Source organism: Nanorana parkeri, unplaced genomic scaffold, assembly GCF_000935625.1.
Source record: "Nanorana parkeri isolate BGI_ZX_2015 unplaced genomic scaffold, ASM93562v1 scaffold100, whole genome shotgun sequence".
Lineage (NCBI taxonomy): Eukaryota > Metazoa > Chordata > Amphibia > Anura > Dicroglossidae > Nanorana > Nanorana parkeri.
Window position 1 is genome coordinate 355,106 of NW_017306368.1, and position 16,948 is coordinate 372,053.

The 16,948-nt window shown below is 41.1% G+C and overlaps 1 protein-coding gene across 1 annotated transcript in view; it reads left to right on the top strand.

The window, feature by feature from the left end:
* BIRC6 (baculoviral IAP repeat containing 6) overlaps positions 1–16,948 on the top strand; it is a 258,916-nt gene that overhangs the window by 131,819 nt on the left and 110,149 nt on the right. Inside the window, exons 50-59 of the mRNA XM_018552891.1 lie at positions 703–799; positions 2,671–2,865; positions 3,561–3,761; positions 6,532–6,811; positions 7,862–8,118; positions 8,204–8,312; positions 10,942–11,163; positions 13,175–13,955; positions 14,684–14,827; positions 16,529–16,658. Coding sequence (XP_018408393.1) covers positions 703–799; positions 2,671–2,865; positions 3,561–3,761; positions 6,532–6,811; positions 7,862–8,118; positions 8,204–8,312; positions 10,942–11,163; positions 13,175–13,955; positions 14,684–14,827; positions 16,529–16,658 — 2,416 coding nt within the window. The remainder of the gene's footprint in view (positions 1–702; positions 800–2,670; positions 2,866–3,560; positions 3,762–6,531; positions 6,812–7,861; positions 8,119–8,203; positions 8,313–10,941; positions 11,164–13,174; positions 13,956–14,683; positions 14,828–16,528; positions 16,659–16,948) is intronic.

Here is a 16,948-nt window from a genome sequence, read left to right on the forward strand (position 1 = left end):
GTAGAAAAAAAAAAAGAGAAGGGGGGGGGGGGGGGGGGGGTTGGGGGGTTATCACTAAGAAAAACCTGTTTTAAACTAGAGGAAAAGCAGGCTGCCAAGGTCTGCTCTGATAAAAAAAAGCTGCGTTTTCCATGGCTCTGTTGTGAGTTTTGAAAGTAAATTTCTCCACAGTGCCTATAGCTGCAAAGGTAAATGTTTGGTGGGTGCGGCTGGTCTTGTTGATGTGGCAGGTGTTATTGGAACAAAGGTTTTTCATTATTATGTATTTATTCTTGCTACTTTTAGAAACTTTAGCAAAAAACTGTTCACTCTGTGCAAAACCGATAAATGATATGGAGTTAACCTTTAAAGCGCTAACAATAAATAGCTCAGTGGTTGCTTCCTCTGACCTTCACACCCCTACAGAACACAGTAGTGATGTGGAGTTCAGGGCCGATTTCAGAAAGACTTTGTGGGACGATTCCTTTTGAATGGAGCAACATTTGTCGGCATGGAACAAAGAAAGGCGAGTATTTATTCTCGTTTTCAGTTAAAAGGGTTTTAAATACAGGTAGCAGGTTTTTTTACTTTTTAATGTCTGCAAAATGGTCGCTTTAATGCCTTTTTAACCCTAAGTTATAAGCTTTCAATTATTGCATGCCCCCATTAAAAATTGATGTTAAGGACTTAAAATGTTTTTTTTTTGTGTGTGATTTGTCCCAGGGGTCTCTTTCTACCTGCCAGCTGTCTGAACCTTTGCTATGGTTCATTTTAAGAGTTTTAGACACAAGTGAGGCCTTGAAAGCCTTCCATGAAATGGGTAAGTGATAGAAAGTTGAATATTTAGAACAAGCTAACCACTAACCACCATACATCTTGCATCAAACCTAAATTTGAGTGTATATTTACTGTTTGGTAAACCCAAAAGCAAAAATTTTATATTTTGCAGCTTACCAATTGTTATATGTGGTCGCTGCATTAGCTTTCTTTTTATACTTTTATTTTATTTTTATCTGATCATTTGGCCAGAAAGTCTTTTACTTTTCAATTTTCTTAGCACTGACGGGTGTGCTTTTATCCATTATTATGTAAAACTCTTCCCTAAAGGGAAAAAAAAAATTGTTAATTGCTTAAAAAGTGTCAGCTGGAGTTGAGCTTTTAATTTGTTAGCCTGGTCCATCTAAATTTGTTAGTGCATCTAAAGCTGCCCACACACCTTACAATTTATCTGCAGATTTTCTGTGGTCAGATGGAAAAGGTGCAACAGATTCCTCCATCTACACTTAACTGTGAAGATGGAGTAATCTCCCCCTGGGCCAATCTGTTGCACTTTTTCCATCTGACCACAGAAAATCTGCAGATAAATTGTAAGGTGTGTGGGCACCTTAACAATGCCCTCTCCACAAGCTGACAATGCCGCTATCCAAGAGTGGAGCCACCATCACACAGGAAGTGTGTTACTGACTGGATTACCAGGTAAAAAAAAGCCCAGAAACTAAAGAAAACGAATGCAGCCAGCACATTTTAAGAATTTGTATGCAGCAGTATATTACATATTTTGTTTTTGGGTTTAGAGATGCTTATTTGTTTACTATAAAATATCCCCATGTTTTCCTCTTCATATAAATATGAAATGCGTTGGACAAAAATTCTGCTGTATTTTATCCGTAAGTAGAGCAATAGTCTGAAGTATAGTGTGCGCGCTCTGTGGCAGTAAATGGATTGTTAATTTTCTTAAAAGAGAACTATGGGGCAAGTGTTTTTCCCCATAGTTCTCTTTAGGGTCACGGGAGGACATATACTAACCTCCTACCGTGACCCAAAGCTTAGTATATTGCGGGCTATAGCCCACGATATACTGCAAGCGCCACAGCCGGGACGGATCCCTACAACACTGTCTAGATCCACCCAGCTGTGTGAGTGACAGCGGGCTCTGCCTATTTAGAGTCAGAGCCAGCTGCGCCCCCGTCTGTTCCTCCAGTCAACACTGGAGGGGGGGAGGATTGCTTCCCGATCAATAGAGCCAACCTGTGACAGCTTCTTTGTCACAGGTCGGCTCTAACTATGAGGACGAGTGGAAATCATTCCACCTCATAGTTCGCCTTTATATGTATTTACACTGAAGATATCCACCTAATGCAGAAGTTAGAAGCTGCATCTATAGGTAATATACAACTGTACAAAACAAGCACAAAATGTTCAGCTATAAATTGATTTGTGTGGTTAGACATAGAGGCTGATCTCTAAAGATTGGAATTAAAAGTGAAACATTGGCCCAGACCTGTCTGCTAGATTTATTTTGGTAAATGGTACAAGAAATGTAGCCAATTACTCTTGGCATTTGTTTTTCTTTGCCCTCTGTGTAAATTGGTACCACAGGGTCTATAGGTCTTGCGTGGTGTCCGCTTTAAAGTGTTGCCTTTAAAGCGGACACTGAATGAGTGTGTAGCACTGAATAATTGAATGAGTGTGTAGCATCCTCTATATATGGCTGACATCCTATTTAGATATTGATGTATTAAAGTACTGCAATTTGTTTTTTGTATGCCTCCTTTAGTCTGGAATGGGAGGTGGCATGGAATTGTATAGTTAGATGGATGTGCAATATTCTGTACAAGCTTTGATCTTGTACACAGACTAACTTTTTGTTTGTGTTATGTGGCCCTTCAAAGTTTTTTGTTGTTTTTTCAGGTGGAGTTCAGCTTATCTGCAACAACATGGTTACCAGCACCAGAGCAATTGTGAACACTGCCCGAAGTATGGTCTCTACGATCATGAAGTTCCTTGACTCTGGTCCCAGCAAAACTTCTGATAGCAATTTGAAAGCAAGAGTGCTTGTATCGGAGCCAGACAATGCAGAAGGCATTCACAACTTTGCTCCATTAGGTATATGTAAACTCCAGATATTCTTTTTTTCTTTTTTGTCCAATGAGGGATACAGGAAGTATCCCACTTTTGGGTTATTTTGCTGCCTGCATCAGGGTTGGACATTGGAAAATAAAAACTGTAGGCAAGCCCAGGATAACCCCTTCTATCAGTTTGCCTTACTTTTTTGCTGGTGTACTAGGAGGATAGACATCTCTTCTCCAGCTCTGGTGTTAAGACCCATTTATTTTTTGCTAGCACTTTTTTTATTCTTTTCCCTGAGTCAAGAGCTGATCCCTTCCTTTGCAGCTATCCAGTTCAGTCATTCTTTCGCTGGCATTTGGAGCTCGCTGGACTGGATTTTGCTAGGATATCCTGGAAGGGACGTTCAGGAACTTGGTTCTGCATGGCTTCTCACTTAATTAAAACCTTCGTACACGGGGTCATAAGTTTGTCATATTTTGTATATAAGTGTATTTGATAGAAATTAAAGATGTTCAATTGTAAAGAGATAGCAGATATATTTATTAAATATATAGGCCTTTAAGAAAGCAAACACAGAAAAACATTTACATTTTTTTAGTGGAGCTCATTAAAGCTGAATCCAGAACAGGAAAGCTGCAGTACATTTGCTTATTAAACCTTATCTTAATTTATCGTGACTTCTTCTGTTGTGGTAATGTTTTACCGACTTTAACGTTGCTCTTTTCCTCTAGGTACCATTACATCAAGTAGTCCTACTGCTCAGCCGGCAGAAGTCCTACTTCAGGCGACCCCACCCCATAGGAGAGCACGTTCTGCAGCTTGGTCATATATATTTCTTCCAGAGGAAGCCTGGTGTGATCTTACCATTAATTTACCAGCTGCAGTATTGTTGAAGGAGATACACATCCAGCCTCACCTTGCATCTCTGGCTAGTAAGTATACCTGTCAAAACATTTGGATGTGAAAGATGATTGGAAGTGAAAGTAAAATCATTATCTACTTAGAAACCACTTGCTTGACTGAAAAATGCTCATCAAATATTTCAAATCTACCTTACCAGTGTTGCAGCAATGACTAGCAGGAGTGCCAGGAATTTTTACGTTTGTCCCAAACTTCTGGTGCAAGAGGCACTTGGAGTCTGTTGCATTAGGTGCCGCCTGCGCGACCTCGACTTCTCAAGTACACTGTGCATGTTCGCACCATTTTTTCCTCTCCTTTGTGTACTTCTCCCAGCCCGACACCACTGTTGCTGGACACCACTGATAGCACAGCAAATTCAGGACACCTTCCTGGGCATCAGCTACTTGGAGTGATTGGCACATGAGGTAACTCTAACCCAGCGTGAAGGTCATTGGTACCTCTCTGGGGGATATTTGCATATGGCAGATCTTAGGCGCAAATGTGCTGGGTCAGGGGGCCTAACCAGCTATGTAACAGATTGGCGATACCGTACATAGTCCTTCTGATGCCCAGCTTCAGTGCCGTTTTCAGTGGACGCACTTGCCTCTGTGGGTCAGTTTAGCCAGATGTACAGCTTTTGCTGTCCAAGGCTTCTCCCTTGCCTTTTCTCCAAACTCAAGTCGACATTCCGGTGATTGGACCAGTCTGATCCCGGAGGCCGTCGTACATTCTCAGGCTCCTAGCAAACTCTCCGTGGGTCTTTCCAGGTTCTTTCCTGAATTACTCTTACAGCCCCTGGTGAGAATTTAGTTTTTTTTTTTGCTTACTCTCAGGGTAGCCTTTCTCATAGCCATCAATTCTAGGTGTATTTCAGAATTAAAGGCCTTGACATGCAATGAGCCTTTTCTGGTCATCCATAAGTATAATGTTGTGCTTAGGCCTAGGGCCTCCTTTCTCCCTAGGGTGCTCTTTACCTTCCCTGTTAACCCCTTGCTGCCTGGAGCAATTTCTTACATTTGCACACACCTGATAAAATCTGAATTTTTTGTAGAACATCTTCAGACCCCCAAACAATTATATATTTTCTGAAAGCAGTGGCCCTGTAGAATAAAAAGAGGCTAGTTGCAATTGTTTATGTTGCACGGTATTTGCATAAATGTTTATCAAACAAGTATTTTTAGGATAAAATGCACTAAAATGAAATTTAGTTCACAGAAACAGAATATAATGCCCATTTTTTTTGTAAAATATAAATTGTCTGCTTTTTAAAACGGTACCAAGAACACGGCTGCAGCAGCAGACGTGTTCGTGGTATAACCACTTCCAGCGGATGACATGTATTTACTTGAACCCGCTGGAAGTGGTTAATCAGGACATTGTATTACCATCCTTGTATCCTTCGAAAAACACCCTAAAGAAATTTCCATACACTTTTTAGAGATAATTTCGGTGGTAAAGTTTAGTGCTCTATTCAAATGTCTAAATTATTCCTGCGTGGATAACTGGCTTCCCACTCCACCATTGCTAGATAGATTTGTTGGATCATCTTGAGGTCTATAAGGTGAACGGAAAAGTTGCTCCATTTCCAGGAGGTGTCACTCCCCCAGAAGTGTTGGTTCTTATTGGGCTTTTCAACACAAAACATCTGTCGTCCAAATCTGTAGTGTCGCCACTCCGTGAACAGTTTTTTGTTAAACTCTACCAGGTGGATGTTCAGGCCTCTGGGGATGAGAGTTTGGACCCAAAGATACCTTAGGCCACCCAGGATTCTTCATCCTACCCCTGTTCTAGTTCGCTGTTCCTAGTTTTTCTTCCCTGTTGGGGTGGTGGTGGTGTTGCTTGCCCCTCTGTTGGACTACTTTTTAAACTTTACAGTGGTCTAAGAATCAGCTCCCAGTGTCATGTGAAGTTCATCACAGGGCACAGGACCCTGCCCTCTGTATTTTGTGATCCACTCTGCACTGCTTGCTAAAAAACATAGGCGGGCTGGGAGTGGAATATGTTATACCGGGCTGTCCTGCAGCTTTGATTGCCAGTGTCCTGTGCTCAATCACCTGAAGGTAGCTGCATAACCCAGTGGTTTAAGAATGAATTCCCTCTGTCCTGTAAACCTTTACAGGTAAGCCAATCCTGTTTTTATTCCAGTCTTAGTGACATTAAAGTCAGTTTTTTCCCCCCTTTCCCACTCCTGCTGTAAGGACTTACCTTAAATTATGTCTCTTAATCCGATCATCTACTTTCCTGTAGTTTTTAGCTGTGCCTCCATCGCTGGTGCGGGTCTTAGATCCAGCGCCGACTCCTCTGTCCTCCTCTTCTCTCATGTCCCATGGTGTCTGTGCGGGTGCACGCTGCTCCATATACTTACCTTGTGTCTCTCCTCATCTCCTGGCCGAGCATTTGAACTGCGCATGCGGCCACCAGAGGTTCGCAGATGCTCGGACGTGACCGCGGGGCGGAGACACAGGTAAGTATTAACCCTTTGATAGAATTTTTTATCGTTTTGCATTAATCTACTGTTTGCTAGCTGTAGATATATGCTATACATGTGAGGGTTTTATAACCCTTTAAATCTGTTATCCTCTTCAAACTATCACCTGTATTTGGGCTTAAATAAAATAAATGTCATTTTTTTTGCAATAATGGTTGCATAATTTAAACTAGTGTCTGATATCTTGAAAATGATGTGCTTTTCCACCCTGTTCACTGTTCCTATTTTTAGTGTGTGCGTATGTGTGTCTTGATGGAGTTGATTTAAATTTTTTACTGCCGGAAGTCACTTTTTTTTTTTTTTTCTTCTCCTATCTTGTCCATCTTCAGTTTCTGTGGAAATCAGTGCAGATGGTGTGAACATGTTACCTTTGTCTACACCTATTATCACCAGTGGACTTACCTATATAAAAATTCAGCTTGTTAAAGCAGAAGTGGCCTCAGCAGTTTGCCTGCGACTCCACCGTCCTCGTGATGCCAGCACGCTTGGTCTTTCACAGATAAAATTACTTGGTCTCACGGCTTTTGGAAACACATCCTCCGCAACTGTTAACAACCCGTTCCTTCCTTCTGAGGACCAAGTGTCTAAGACCAGGTATTTAGCCATATGACTAGATTGGTAAAATACAGGTGCTCTGTGACTTAACAAGTCTAACATAAGGTATCATAAGCCTAGAAAAATGTTTGGTCTTTGCCTGATTGGATTCTTTTAAGCATTTCATTAGTTACATTTGTGCACTTGAATAAAAACACAGTCTAAAACATACAGATGCTTAAATTATCACAATTCTACAGGAGACAAGACAAGTTATGCTGGTTCAGCTTGTGAGTGTCTGAGCTGTGGTCTTTGTTAGCTATTTAGTGCCCCTGTGCTACAGACGCACCAATGGACTTATGGGTCCATGTTGTTTGGTAGCATTTCTTCAAAATGCATTTGGGGAACTGGGTGGGCATATAAAACTTGTGATTGACAGCTATATTTGCACAGTCTCTTTCTTTCTGTACATACATAATTGCAGTGCACCCAGTAGAACACACTGATGCTGTTATGTCCATACAGGACTATTTGCATTACTTTTTAAGACATTTATAAAATTAATAATATACCTGTATAAAGGTACCTGCAAATCTTTTATGATTTGATTGTCTTGAATTTGGTTGTTCTGAGATGACAAATATTACCTGAAATGATCTTTTAAAATCATAATGCAGACCTAACCTGGATGCCCATATTATATACCTAGTTAGCACACCCAAAACATTTTATATATTTTTTGGGGGAAGATCCTGGAGAGTTAAATCTCCAGTCACCTATTTCTCAGGGAGATTGGTGGCTTAGTCTGCAGTTCCTTCTCCTTTCTTATGTAATAAAGTAGATGGGAAATCCCAATTGTCAAAAAATATAAATGAATTATATGGCAGGGGTTCCCTAAGATATATAGGAAGTTTGGGGATGCCTCAACTTGCTGGAATGCACCTAATACTGAAACGTTGCTTTTGAGTGAACTGACAAAATTGTTCTATCTTGATTGTTGTCTCCACTTATGTCTCCCAAATACTGTGCATATGCGGATGTCGGCGTGTGCAGTAGGTCAATGATCAGTGTTAAAGCATTTGTTTAACTCTTTTCTGGTTTTATTTTTAGCATTGGCTGGCTAAGACTTTTACACCACTGCTTAACTCATATCAGCGAATTGGAGGCGATGATGGCAAGTGCTGCAGCGCCTACAGCCAACCTTCTGCAGACATGTGCTGCATTGTTGATGTCTCCTTACTGTGGTATGCATTCACCCAACATTGAAGCAGTTTTGGTTAAGATTGGCCTTCAGTCTACTAGGATTGGCTTACGGCTCATTGACATTCTCCTCCGTAACTGTGCAGCATCTGGGAGCGATCCTGCTGGTATGTTCCTAACCCTTACATCCTGTACATAAATGTTTGTTTGATTTGAATGCCTTACAGATTTGTTTTATTTTTTTTTTTGCAGATTTGAATAGCCCTCTTCTTTTTGGTAGACTTAATGGTCTCTCATCAGATTCCACTATAGATATTCTGTATCAGCTGGGTACCACTCAAGACCCTGGAACAAAGGATAGGTATTTCTATTCCTTCCATATTATTATATACTCGTGTGTGTATATGTATGTATGTGGCTAGTATGTTTGGGGATTTCTTGTGCAGTTTTCAGGCCAGAGCTGTACCAGTATTCCTGTCCCTGTCCCTGAAGACTCACTGTTGTGATTACCAACAGGTTTAATGTTGTATTGAAGTTTTTCCTATGTTGGTTCTGAGGCCATGTGTGTGGTATTGCTAGAGAAGCAGCTGTACCTGACAGACTTTTTTGTGAAGAAATTAGTTTCCCGTTTCTTAATCGTACAGTACCGGGCACAGACCTTTTTAGATATAGAAAATAAGTTGTATGCAACTGCCTTCAGGTGATAAGACACTGGCAGAAAAGTTGTTAGAGCAGTCCTTGCAAAACCCACTCCCAGAGAGCCTCTGTTTTATCCTAGTCTATTTAGGTGTTGGATGCATTCTCTCTCCCGAGAGAAGAGAATGGATTTACAACTGCGGAATTTTATCAGAGTTTTTTTTCTATTGAGCTTCTGACTGCACCATAGCCACTGTGGCTGGCACTTTCAGCTTCTGGATCAGGCTGAGCCTTGAGATTTGTACCCGGACCTCACCAGTGTGATTTTATTTATTTTTTTATTTTTTTTATTTTTTTAATGACGCTTAGGGCACTGGATCCTGCAAAACGCGCACACTTTGTGATACAGCCGCCGGGTGCTATACCGTCCAGGGCCATGGTCCAGCAGTCAATGAAACCCTAAAGACCTCCTCAGGGGTATGCCTACAGAGAGTGGCGAAGACAGGATAAGGGTTGCTCTATTCATTCTACGGACTTGTTTGGCCTGTTCCGAGGGTTGTTAAATTAGTCCTTTAAATTGGGACCTGAGGTGCCGCCACTCTCTCCCCCTCACAGGTCACTGGGAGCATGGGCTGCTACATGGCCTGAGTTTGTCGATGTTGCAATGTTTGAGAATGTCCCAGTTTGTTGCACTTTGGTGTGTCACAGCCATGAATGAAGGGCTGCAACATTTGCATGTGTCACACTGTTTGGTGGGAGCGACCATTTTTCAAATTTGGTGCCACTTTCCCAGGTCCTTGTGGGCAGTCATCTTCCACACTCTCTGCGCAGCCCTGGTGGCTTGTATTGCGCATGCCTGCGCCATCTTAGGGACAGATGTCGTCAAGTTTCTGCCTGCACAAAACGGCACAGAACGATCTTAAGACATTTCTTGGGTACCACAACCCTCAGTGCCTTGCATAGGATGGCTTTTATTCCCTTCCTCTCTGCTTAATTAGTCATGAATACCCCTGTAGACCCCTCACTACACTAAAGAGGCAGATCACAGGAGCAAGAGGAATAGGATCAATAGACTTGCTGGCTCACATCCTGTCTCTGGGAGGATTAACAGTGCCTCCCCTGTGGACCCCTATATGGTAAGCATCGATCACTGTCTAAGGACAGAATTACTCCCCTTTTCTGAGCCAACACACACCTAACAACCACCCATTCACCCACTATTTCTCCTTAGCCTAAAACCACTAGCTCAGTCCCCCTAGTGTGTATGTTCCTGGCACTGGAACCTCCTACGTCTTCTAGGCCTAAGGTTACCAACATGGATTCACTGAAATACCCAAGCCTGCTAAGATCTTTACCGTACACTAACTCATGGAGGATGCACTGCATGATGACTGCCCCCCACAAAAAAAAAGGTGGTAACATCATACTATACTGCCCTGCCCTGTAAACAACTTGCCCATCGCTCGAGTTAGGCAGGCCACTCTTGAAGAGTACAATGAAACAGTTCTTAAGGCTACGTAGGCCTGGCAGGGCTGATGTTCCTGCTCCAAAACATGGAGAAATCGTGGGACAGTTTGGTGATGCTCTCCAAAAATGGTTAAAGTTCTTGGACATCTGGTACTCTAGGACAGCCAGAATGCTTCCCCTGCCCTGCCTTCCCTACATTTTCTGCATCTTCTCTGTTTCCTGGTTGGTGAAAGAGGGGAGTTTATAATGAATATAGTACAGGAAGGTTAAAACTGCTCCACCCATCTGTGTTTTCAAAACACAACCCTCATCATTGGGAGAATTGTCGGGGGGCCTGTTCACGCCATATGCAGTGCGTTCCGGCCGGAACGCACTGCATCACATTGCGGCTGGCTCAGTATTTTGTGGGGGCGTGGTTGGCCTTTGAAGTGAATGGCACCGTAGCCATGCTCTCCGGCCGCAATGCGATCGGCTGCACGGGATTGCAAGGCACATTGTGCCCTTCGCTCCCATGCAGGCAATCGCATTGCGGCCAGAGGGCGTGGCTACAGCGCCATTTACTTCAATGGTCTGCCACGCCCCCTCCTGCCCAGGAAAAAAGTGAGCCGGCCGCAATGCAGTGCGTTACGGCTGGAACATGGTAACGCACTGCATATGGTGTGAACAGGTCCTCACTGGTTCAGGCTTGTTTATAATCTAAACAAAATAATTTTATAATCACTGCTGCTCCAGTTTGGGTTTTTTTCTCTACTTCATATGAACATTTGCCTCTATTTTTTTCAGGTTAAGATATTTAGTGGATATGATTGGATTTTTTTTTTTATTGTTACCATGCTACATGTGCGAAAGTATATGCTAATACAATATTTTTTGCCTATGCCTTGCAGAATCCAAGCACTGCTGAAATGGGTGAGTGACTCTGCTAGAGTGGCTTCACATAAAAGGAGTGGTCGTAGCAGCTTAATTCCGCCAAACAGCTCTTCTAGAGAATTTGGTCTTCTTATGCCATCCCCCTCTCATTTGCACTGTGTAGCGGCCATTTTGTGGCACAGCTATGAGCTTCCTGTGGAATATGACCTGCCTGGGTTGCTTAATCGAGAACTGTTCGAGTAAGTATATAGCTCTCAAAATATCATGTATGTGTGTATATTGAAATGGAGAAATGTGTAGGATTGTAGAGATTTAATGCAAGCACGTATAAAGCAGAGACATGGCCTTACTGCTGCCATATTGCTGTTTAAAAAAAAAAAAAATCATATATTTATAAAGTGCATGGGTATGGGTATGCAATGGAAGATAAGTAAAAAAGAACCAGGAAGAGAGCCCAGGCATGGCCTGTATTTCATGTAAATGCCTCTCCTCCAATCAGTGTTTTCTCGGCTGAATTAAGCAGAGAGCTGGTTAGAATTTTGAATTAGTTGCAGGGTATAACAGAGAGCAGATAGTTATCTCCGATTTGCATTATAAATATATATGTATATACAGTGGGGGGGGGGGGATATATCAAGACGAGCAGACAAAATCTGGAGCTGTTGCCCAGCATCTCTTTTCAGTTTGCTCAGGTGAGATTTGAAAATGAGAGAGAGAGAAGCTGATTGGTTTCAGTGCAAATCTGCTCCAGTTTTAATAAATTCCCCCCAGTTTGTGTGCAGGGGTGTGGAGATTTAAAAAAACAAACAAACAAACACTTGTCCGAGGTCTAAAGCGTGGGCCCAATCTACTTGTCCCTTATGACAATCTGCTTGTTTTGATAAAATAAGTTTAACCAAAACCACATTTAACCATGCTAAGAAACTCGGTCAGCATGGTCAGGTTCACCAAAAGGTAAGTATAGCCGGGTGGGGGGTGGGGGCCAGATTTGAGCAGGTAATTCAATTTTCCTAAATTACTTGGGAAAGTGTACTTACCCTTTTAATGCACATGGTGCGTGTTAGAGAGCGCTGCTGCTCGGCTACAACAATATGGCACACAGTGGTATAGGAGCAGCACTCGGAGGACGGACACCATTCGCATGCCAGATGGCAGGGTTTTTTTTTTTTTACTTTATAGCCCCCCTTTTTATTGCTATCATACAGGGCCTAACAAGCCCCTATGTGATGGAGTTTGGAAGTGACAGGTCTTCTTTATGGACGCTGCCCTCCTGTACAGAAGATTGACCAAAGTTGGGTTCGATCTCTTGTTCAGCCCAACTTGTTGCTGAGAGTACAGCGCTCCTGTCTCGCTGATCACACAGAGCAGATCGGAGATGGACATTTTCTAGTCTGCTCCCCGCTTTACATCCAGAAGTAATTTGCTGTGGTCCTGGGTCCCCCAGAAGAGCGGTGAACAGCCTCCCAGATCATTTGTACAAAATGACGTGATGGCTCCCCTGCTGCAGGCAAGCAGGGGGCTAAATGTAGAAAGAAAACATTTGTATGTCATGTCATGGGCGTCAGCCAATAGGAATTGTGCACCCCTGGTGTGGATGTTTTGTGTGTATATTTGTGTATATGTGTATATATTTATATAATATATATACAGGTGAAACTCGAATAATTAGAATATCGTGCAAAAGTAATTGCAGTAATTGCTGCAAAAGGGGCGCAAACCAAGTACTGAGTACATATGCATGCTTGTACTTTTCAGAGGTCCGATATTGTTCTATGTACAATCCTTGTTTTATTGATTGCATGTAATCTACTTTTTTGAGGTTGTGGATTTGGGGTTCTTGGGGTTTTCATGAGCTGTAAGCCATAATCATCACAATTATGACAAATCACGGCTTGACATATCTTGCTTTGCATGTAATGAGTCCATCTCATATATTAGTTTCACCTTTTAAGTTGCATTAGTGAAATAAATGAACTTTGCACGATATTCTAATTCGAGTTTCACCTGTATATCACGCCTCATATTTGGTCGTTTGCCCAGGTTTCTGCTTCATGTGAACTGCTTTACTCCTGCTATAATTTTTGAATTTGTAGAATTAAAAAAATTGAAATACTGAAATTGTGCTGTTAATTGTATTGTCTCAATTTTGTAATTCGCTGTGCAAACTGGCGCTATATAAATCCTGTATAATAATGTGCGGTAAATGCAAGTATTTTTATAGTTTCTAACACATTGTGTTATCTATTTTAGGTCCTTGTATAACTGGTCTATGTCTTTAGCCTGCAACATGGTATTAAAGAAAGCTGTTGATGGTCTTCTATGCTCTATGTGTCATATTCACCCGAATTACTTTTCACTGCTCATGGGCTGGATGGGAATTACCCCTCCCCCCATACAGAGCCAGAATAGACTGTCTATTACAGATGACAGCAAAAAGCAAGATCTTAATGCTGCTCTCACAGATGACTCTAAAAATGCACAAGCACCTCTCACACTTACGGAGTCACATCTGGCCACACTTGCTGCTGCATCCCAGTCTCCTGAAGCCATCAAGCAACTGCTGGACTCTGGTTTACCATCACTTCTTGTTCGAAGCCTGGTGAACTTTTGTTTTACGCACATATCTAGTTCAGACTGCGCTGCTTCCTCTACTGATGCCACACAAGAGAGACTGCGGCGACCACATTTATCCCAGCACTTTAGTAGGATGCCTGTAACTGCAGACTTGGTGGCACCAATTCTCAGGTTTCTGACTGAAGTTGGCAATAGCCATGTTATGAAGGATTGGCTAGGGGGAGCCGAAGTTAACCCCTTGTGGACAGCACTTTTATTTTTACTTTGCCATTCTGGTGCAAGTTCTTCAGGTCATGTGAACGGATCTCAGCAGACCAATGCAAGGTGCACTTTACTGACTTCCACAGCAGGGAATGGTCTAACTACGCAGCAAAGAACTGCCGTGGAAAATGCAACTGTGGCCTTTTTCTTGCAGTGCATATCTTGCCATCCAAACAACCAGAGATTAATGGCACAGGTAGGACTGAATTGTTTTAAACTTTGTGTGTAGTGTGTTTAGCTGCAGACAGGATATGCTGCAAAATCGTTTGTCAAACCAAGAACTTTTTTGTGTGGGAAGGATTAAAACTCCTGTTCTCGCTGGGGATCTAGCATTTCTCCTGCATTACTAATGAAATGTAATGTATAAATAGCATTTTCTTTCTTTCTTTGCTGCTGTTGGAGAGTTCACCTCACTTCCTGTCTAGTAAAATGTTATCAGCAGTTAATGAAAGTAGGTCTTTCTAATGGACACCCAGATAGCAGTAAACATCTAGCGAAAGTAACCCTTTTCTACTCCAAAACTAAGAAAAATGTTTTAGCTGGACATGGGTTTTCATTTTAGAAAAATAAGAATGAAGTTTCGCCTGTATTGGTATAGTTAACCGCAAAACGCCTGTAATTTCCTTAGCATGTCCTTGACTGGTATGTCAGTACCATGAAATTATTGAAAAGGGAAAGTTTTATTCTGCTGATCAGCAAGTATTAGAACTAAGCTGATCTTGGTTTACCTGTAAGCTGATATATATACATATATATTTTCTCTGTATAATTCAGTATGTTATTAGTGTAGTAAAAGGATAAAACGTCCATAGGGGCTGTATTACATTAATAAAATAAGATTCAATTTCAAATTTACACTTTATAATGTTTTCGTTTAGTACGTCATTTGTGAGAATAACTGCTTATTGCCTTGCCATTATATAGGTCCTTTGTGAGTTGTTCCAATCATCTCCACAGCGTGGAAATCTCCCATCATCAGGCAATATCTCTGGTTTCATCCGAAGACTCTTTCTACAGTTAATGCTAGAGGATGAAAAAGTAACCATGTTCCTCCAGTCTCCTTGTCCTGTAAGTATATGTCAATAAATAAGACCTTGCTACATTGCCTTAAGTGAACATGTTGTTGGGATACCAAGAATCTTGCAAACTTGAAATACTGCCAATACAGAGCTAGTGTTGTTAAAGTTAACCCACCCCACATTTATTACATCTGCAGAGTTGATAAATGTGCAGTAGCCACACATTTCAAAGACGCCTGTCTTGTCCAAACCAAGTAAATGGTTACAGTGAAGGTAATTACATGGTTTAGGATGCTTAAGGGTCCAGGGATATAGTTCTGTAACAAGGGGAAAAAATTGGCCAAAAAGTGGCAACTGTCCTGTCACTTTGATTCCACTGCAGTGGATGGGCGAAGACGCAGGAGCTATTCATTCAATCTCTGCTTACGTCCCTATCCCCCAGTCCATACTAACAGTTCTTCTGTCCATGCTCAGTAGACTGTGCTGCACTTCAAGCTCTAAATACATTCCCTTTGTCTTGTTTCAAATCAAATGCTTAGAGGTTGTTTTTTTTTTTTACATTGCAAGCAATGCAACTTAATCTAATCTAGAGTGCTAATAGGCCTGAGATTTTCTTTATGGGTGAAATGCTTTAATTTTTGTATTTCAAATGTCTTTTTTAGAATACCTATGATGTGGAGGAGGTTAAAATGTTTTTTTGTGTTTTTTTTTTTTTTCTGTCTAGCAGGATTACACTTTTTTACAAAGCTGAAAATAAGATGCATTGATTTCAGTGTTGTAGATGAGGCATATACAGTATGAGCAAAATGTCCTGTGTTTCTTGGCTCCTCCTGTCCAGCAGATGGCAGAATAGACTTGCATTAGACCACATTCAGTCTGTTAACACAAAACGTTGTGGATACAGACCTTGACATAGGCTACGTACACACTTGCCACTTGTGTTAAATGACATGTGTGACAAGTGCATTTAGATGCATCTATACCAAGTCCTAGCATCAAATCGTGTTTACATGCGTTTAGAAGTTCAAATTGATAGATGCACCTGACTATTTTTTTGAAAATGCAGATAAAAGCATCTAAACGCCATGTGATAATCCTTTGGAAATCATTAGATTCTTATATGTGTGTTTAGAAAAGCTTTTTAAACTCAAACGCATCTAATCGAAAATAGTGTGAATGTAGCTTTACAAATAAAAACACAACCAGTTTACAGGTAAAGCTTCATGAAACTTTATGTAATACATATGCAGTAATGATACAGTGCTTATGTGCTACTACTGTAGAAGTGAGAAAATGTTTCCATTAATTTTGTGCAGCAGGAAAGTGGTAAAGTGTGTGTATGTATATATATATGTGTGTGTGTGTGTGTGTGTGTATCATAGTTGAGGTCTACCTATGATGCCAATTACAGGCCTCTCATCTTTTTAAGTGGGAGAACTTGCACAATTGGTGGCTGACTAAATACTTTTTTGCCCCACTGTATATATATTATATATATATATGCACGCACAATTAGTTTAAAAAAATAAAATTTCAGACTTGTGTAGCTTGACTCCTACTTAGTAAAATGACTGAATATAATTGATCACACATTTTGCAAAACTTAGACCAGTAATGGCCTTACTTGGTTTCATCCTCCATACTTTCAGAAAGAAAAGCATGTGCGACATACATGGCAAATCATTACATAATGGGAAATATGACTGTATAGAAGCCACATCTATATGAATAATCTTGTTATTTGTTTCAGTTGTACAAAGGCAGAATCAATGCTACAAGTCACATCATTCAACATCCAATGTATGGAGCAGGTCACAAATTTCGTACTCTACACTTGCCCATTTCTACCACATTGGCAGAGCTACTGGACCGTGTCTCAGGCAAGAAATCTTAAACTGTTTTTTAGAATTCTATCAACTTTTCAAAGCCTCACATTTCCTACTTGGTAGTGTAGAATTGTACTTTATTTCCTCAGTAGATTATTTTTGCTAAATTCACATAGCCTGATTAAGATGAGATGCTGTAGCAGTGGTAATAATTACTGTATATGCTGAATAGTATTTAGAAAATCATGTACAAACTGCTAGCTGCTTCTGAACTGATGTTCTAAAATAATGGCCATGTGCATTCAAAAGGTAACAGCTTTTTCTGTTAAAATACACTGCTTCTT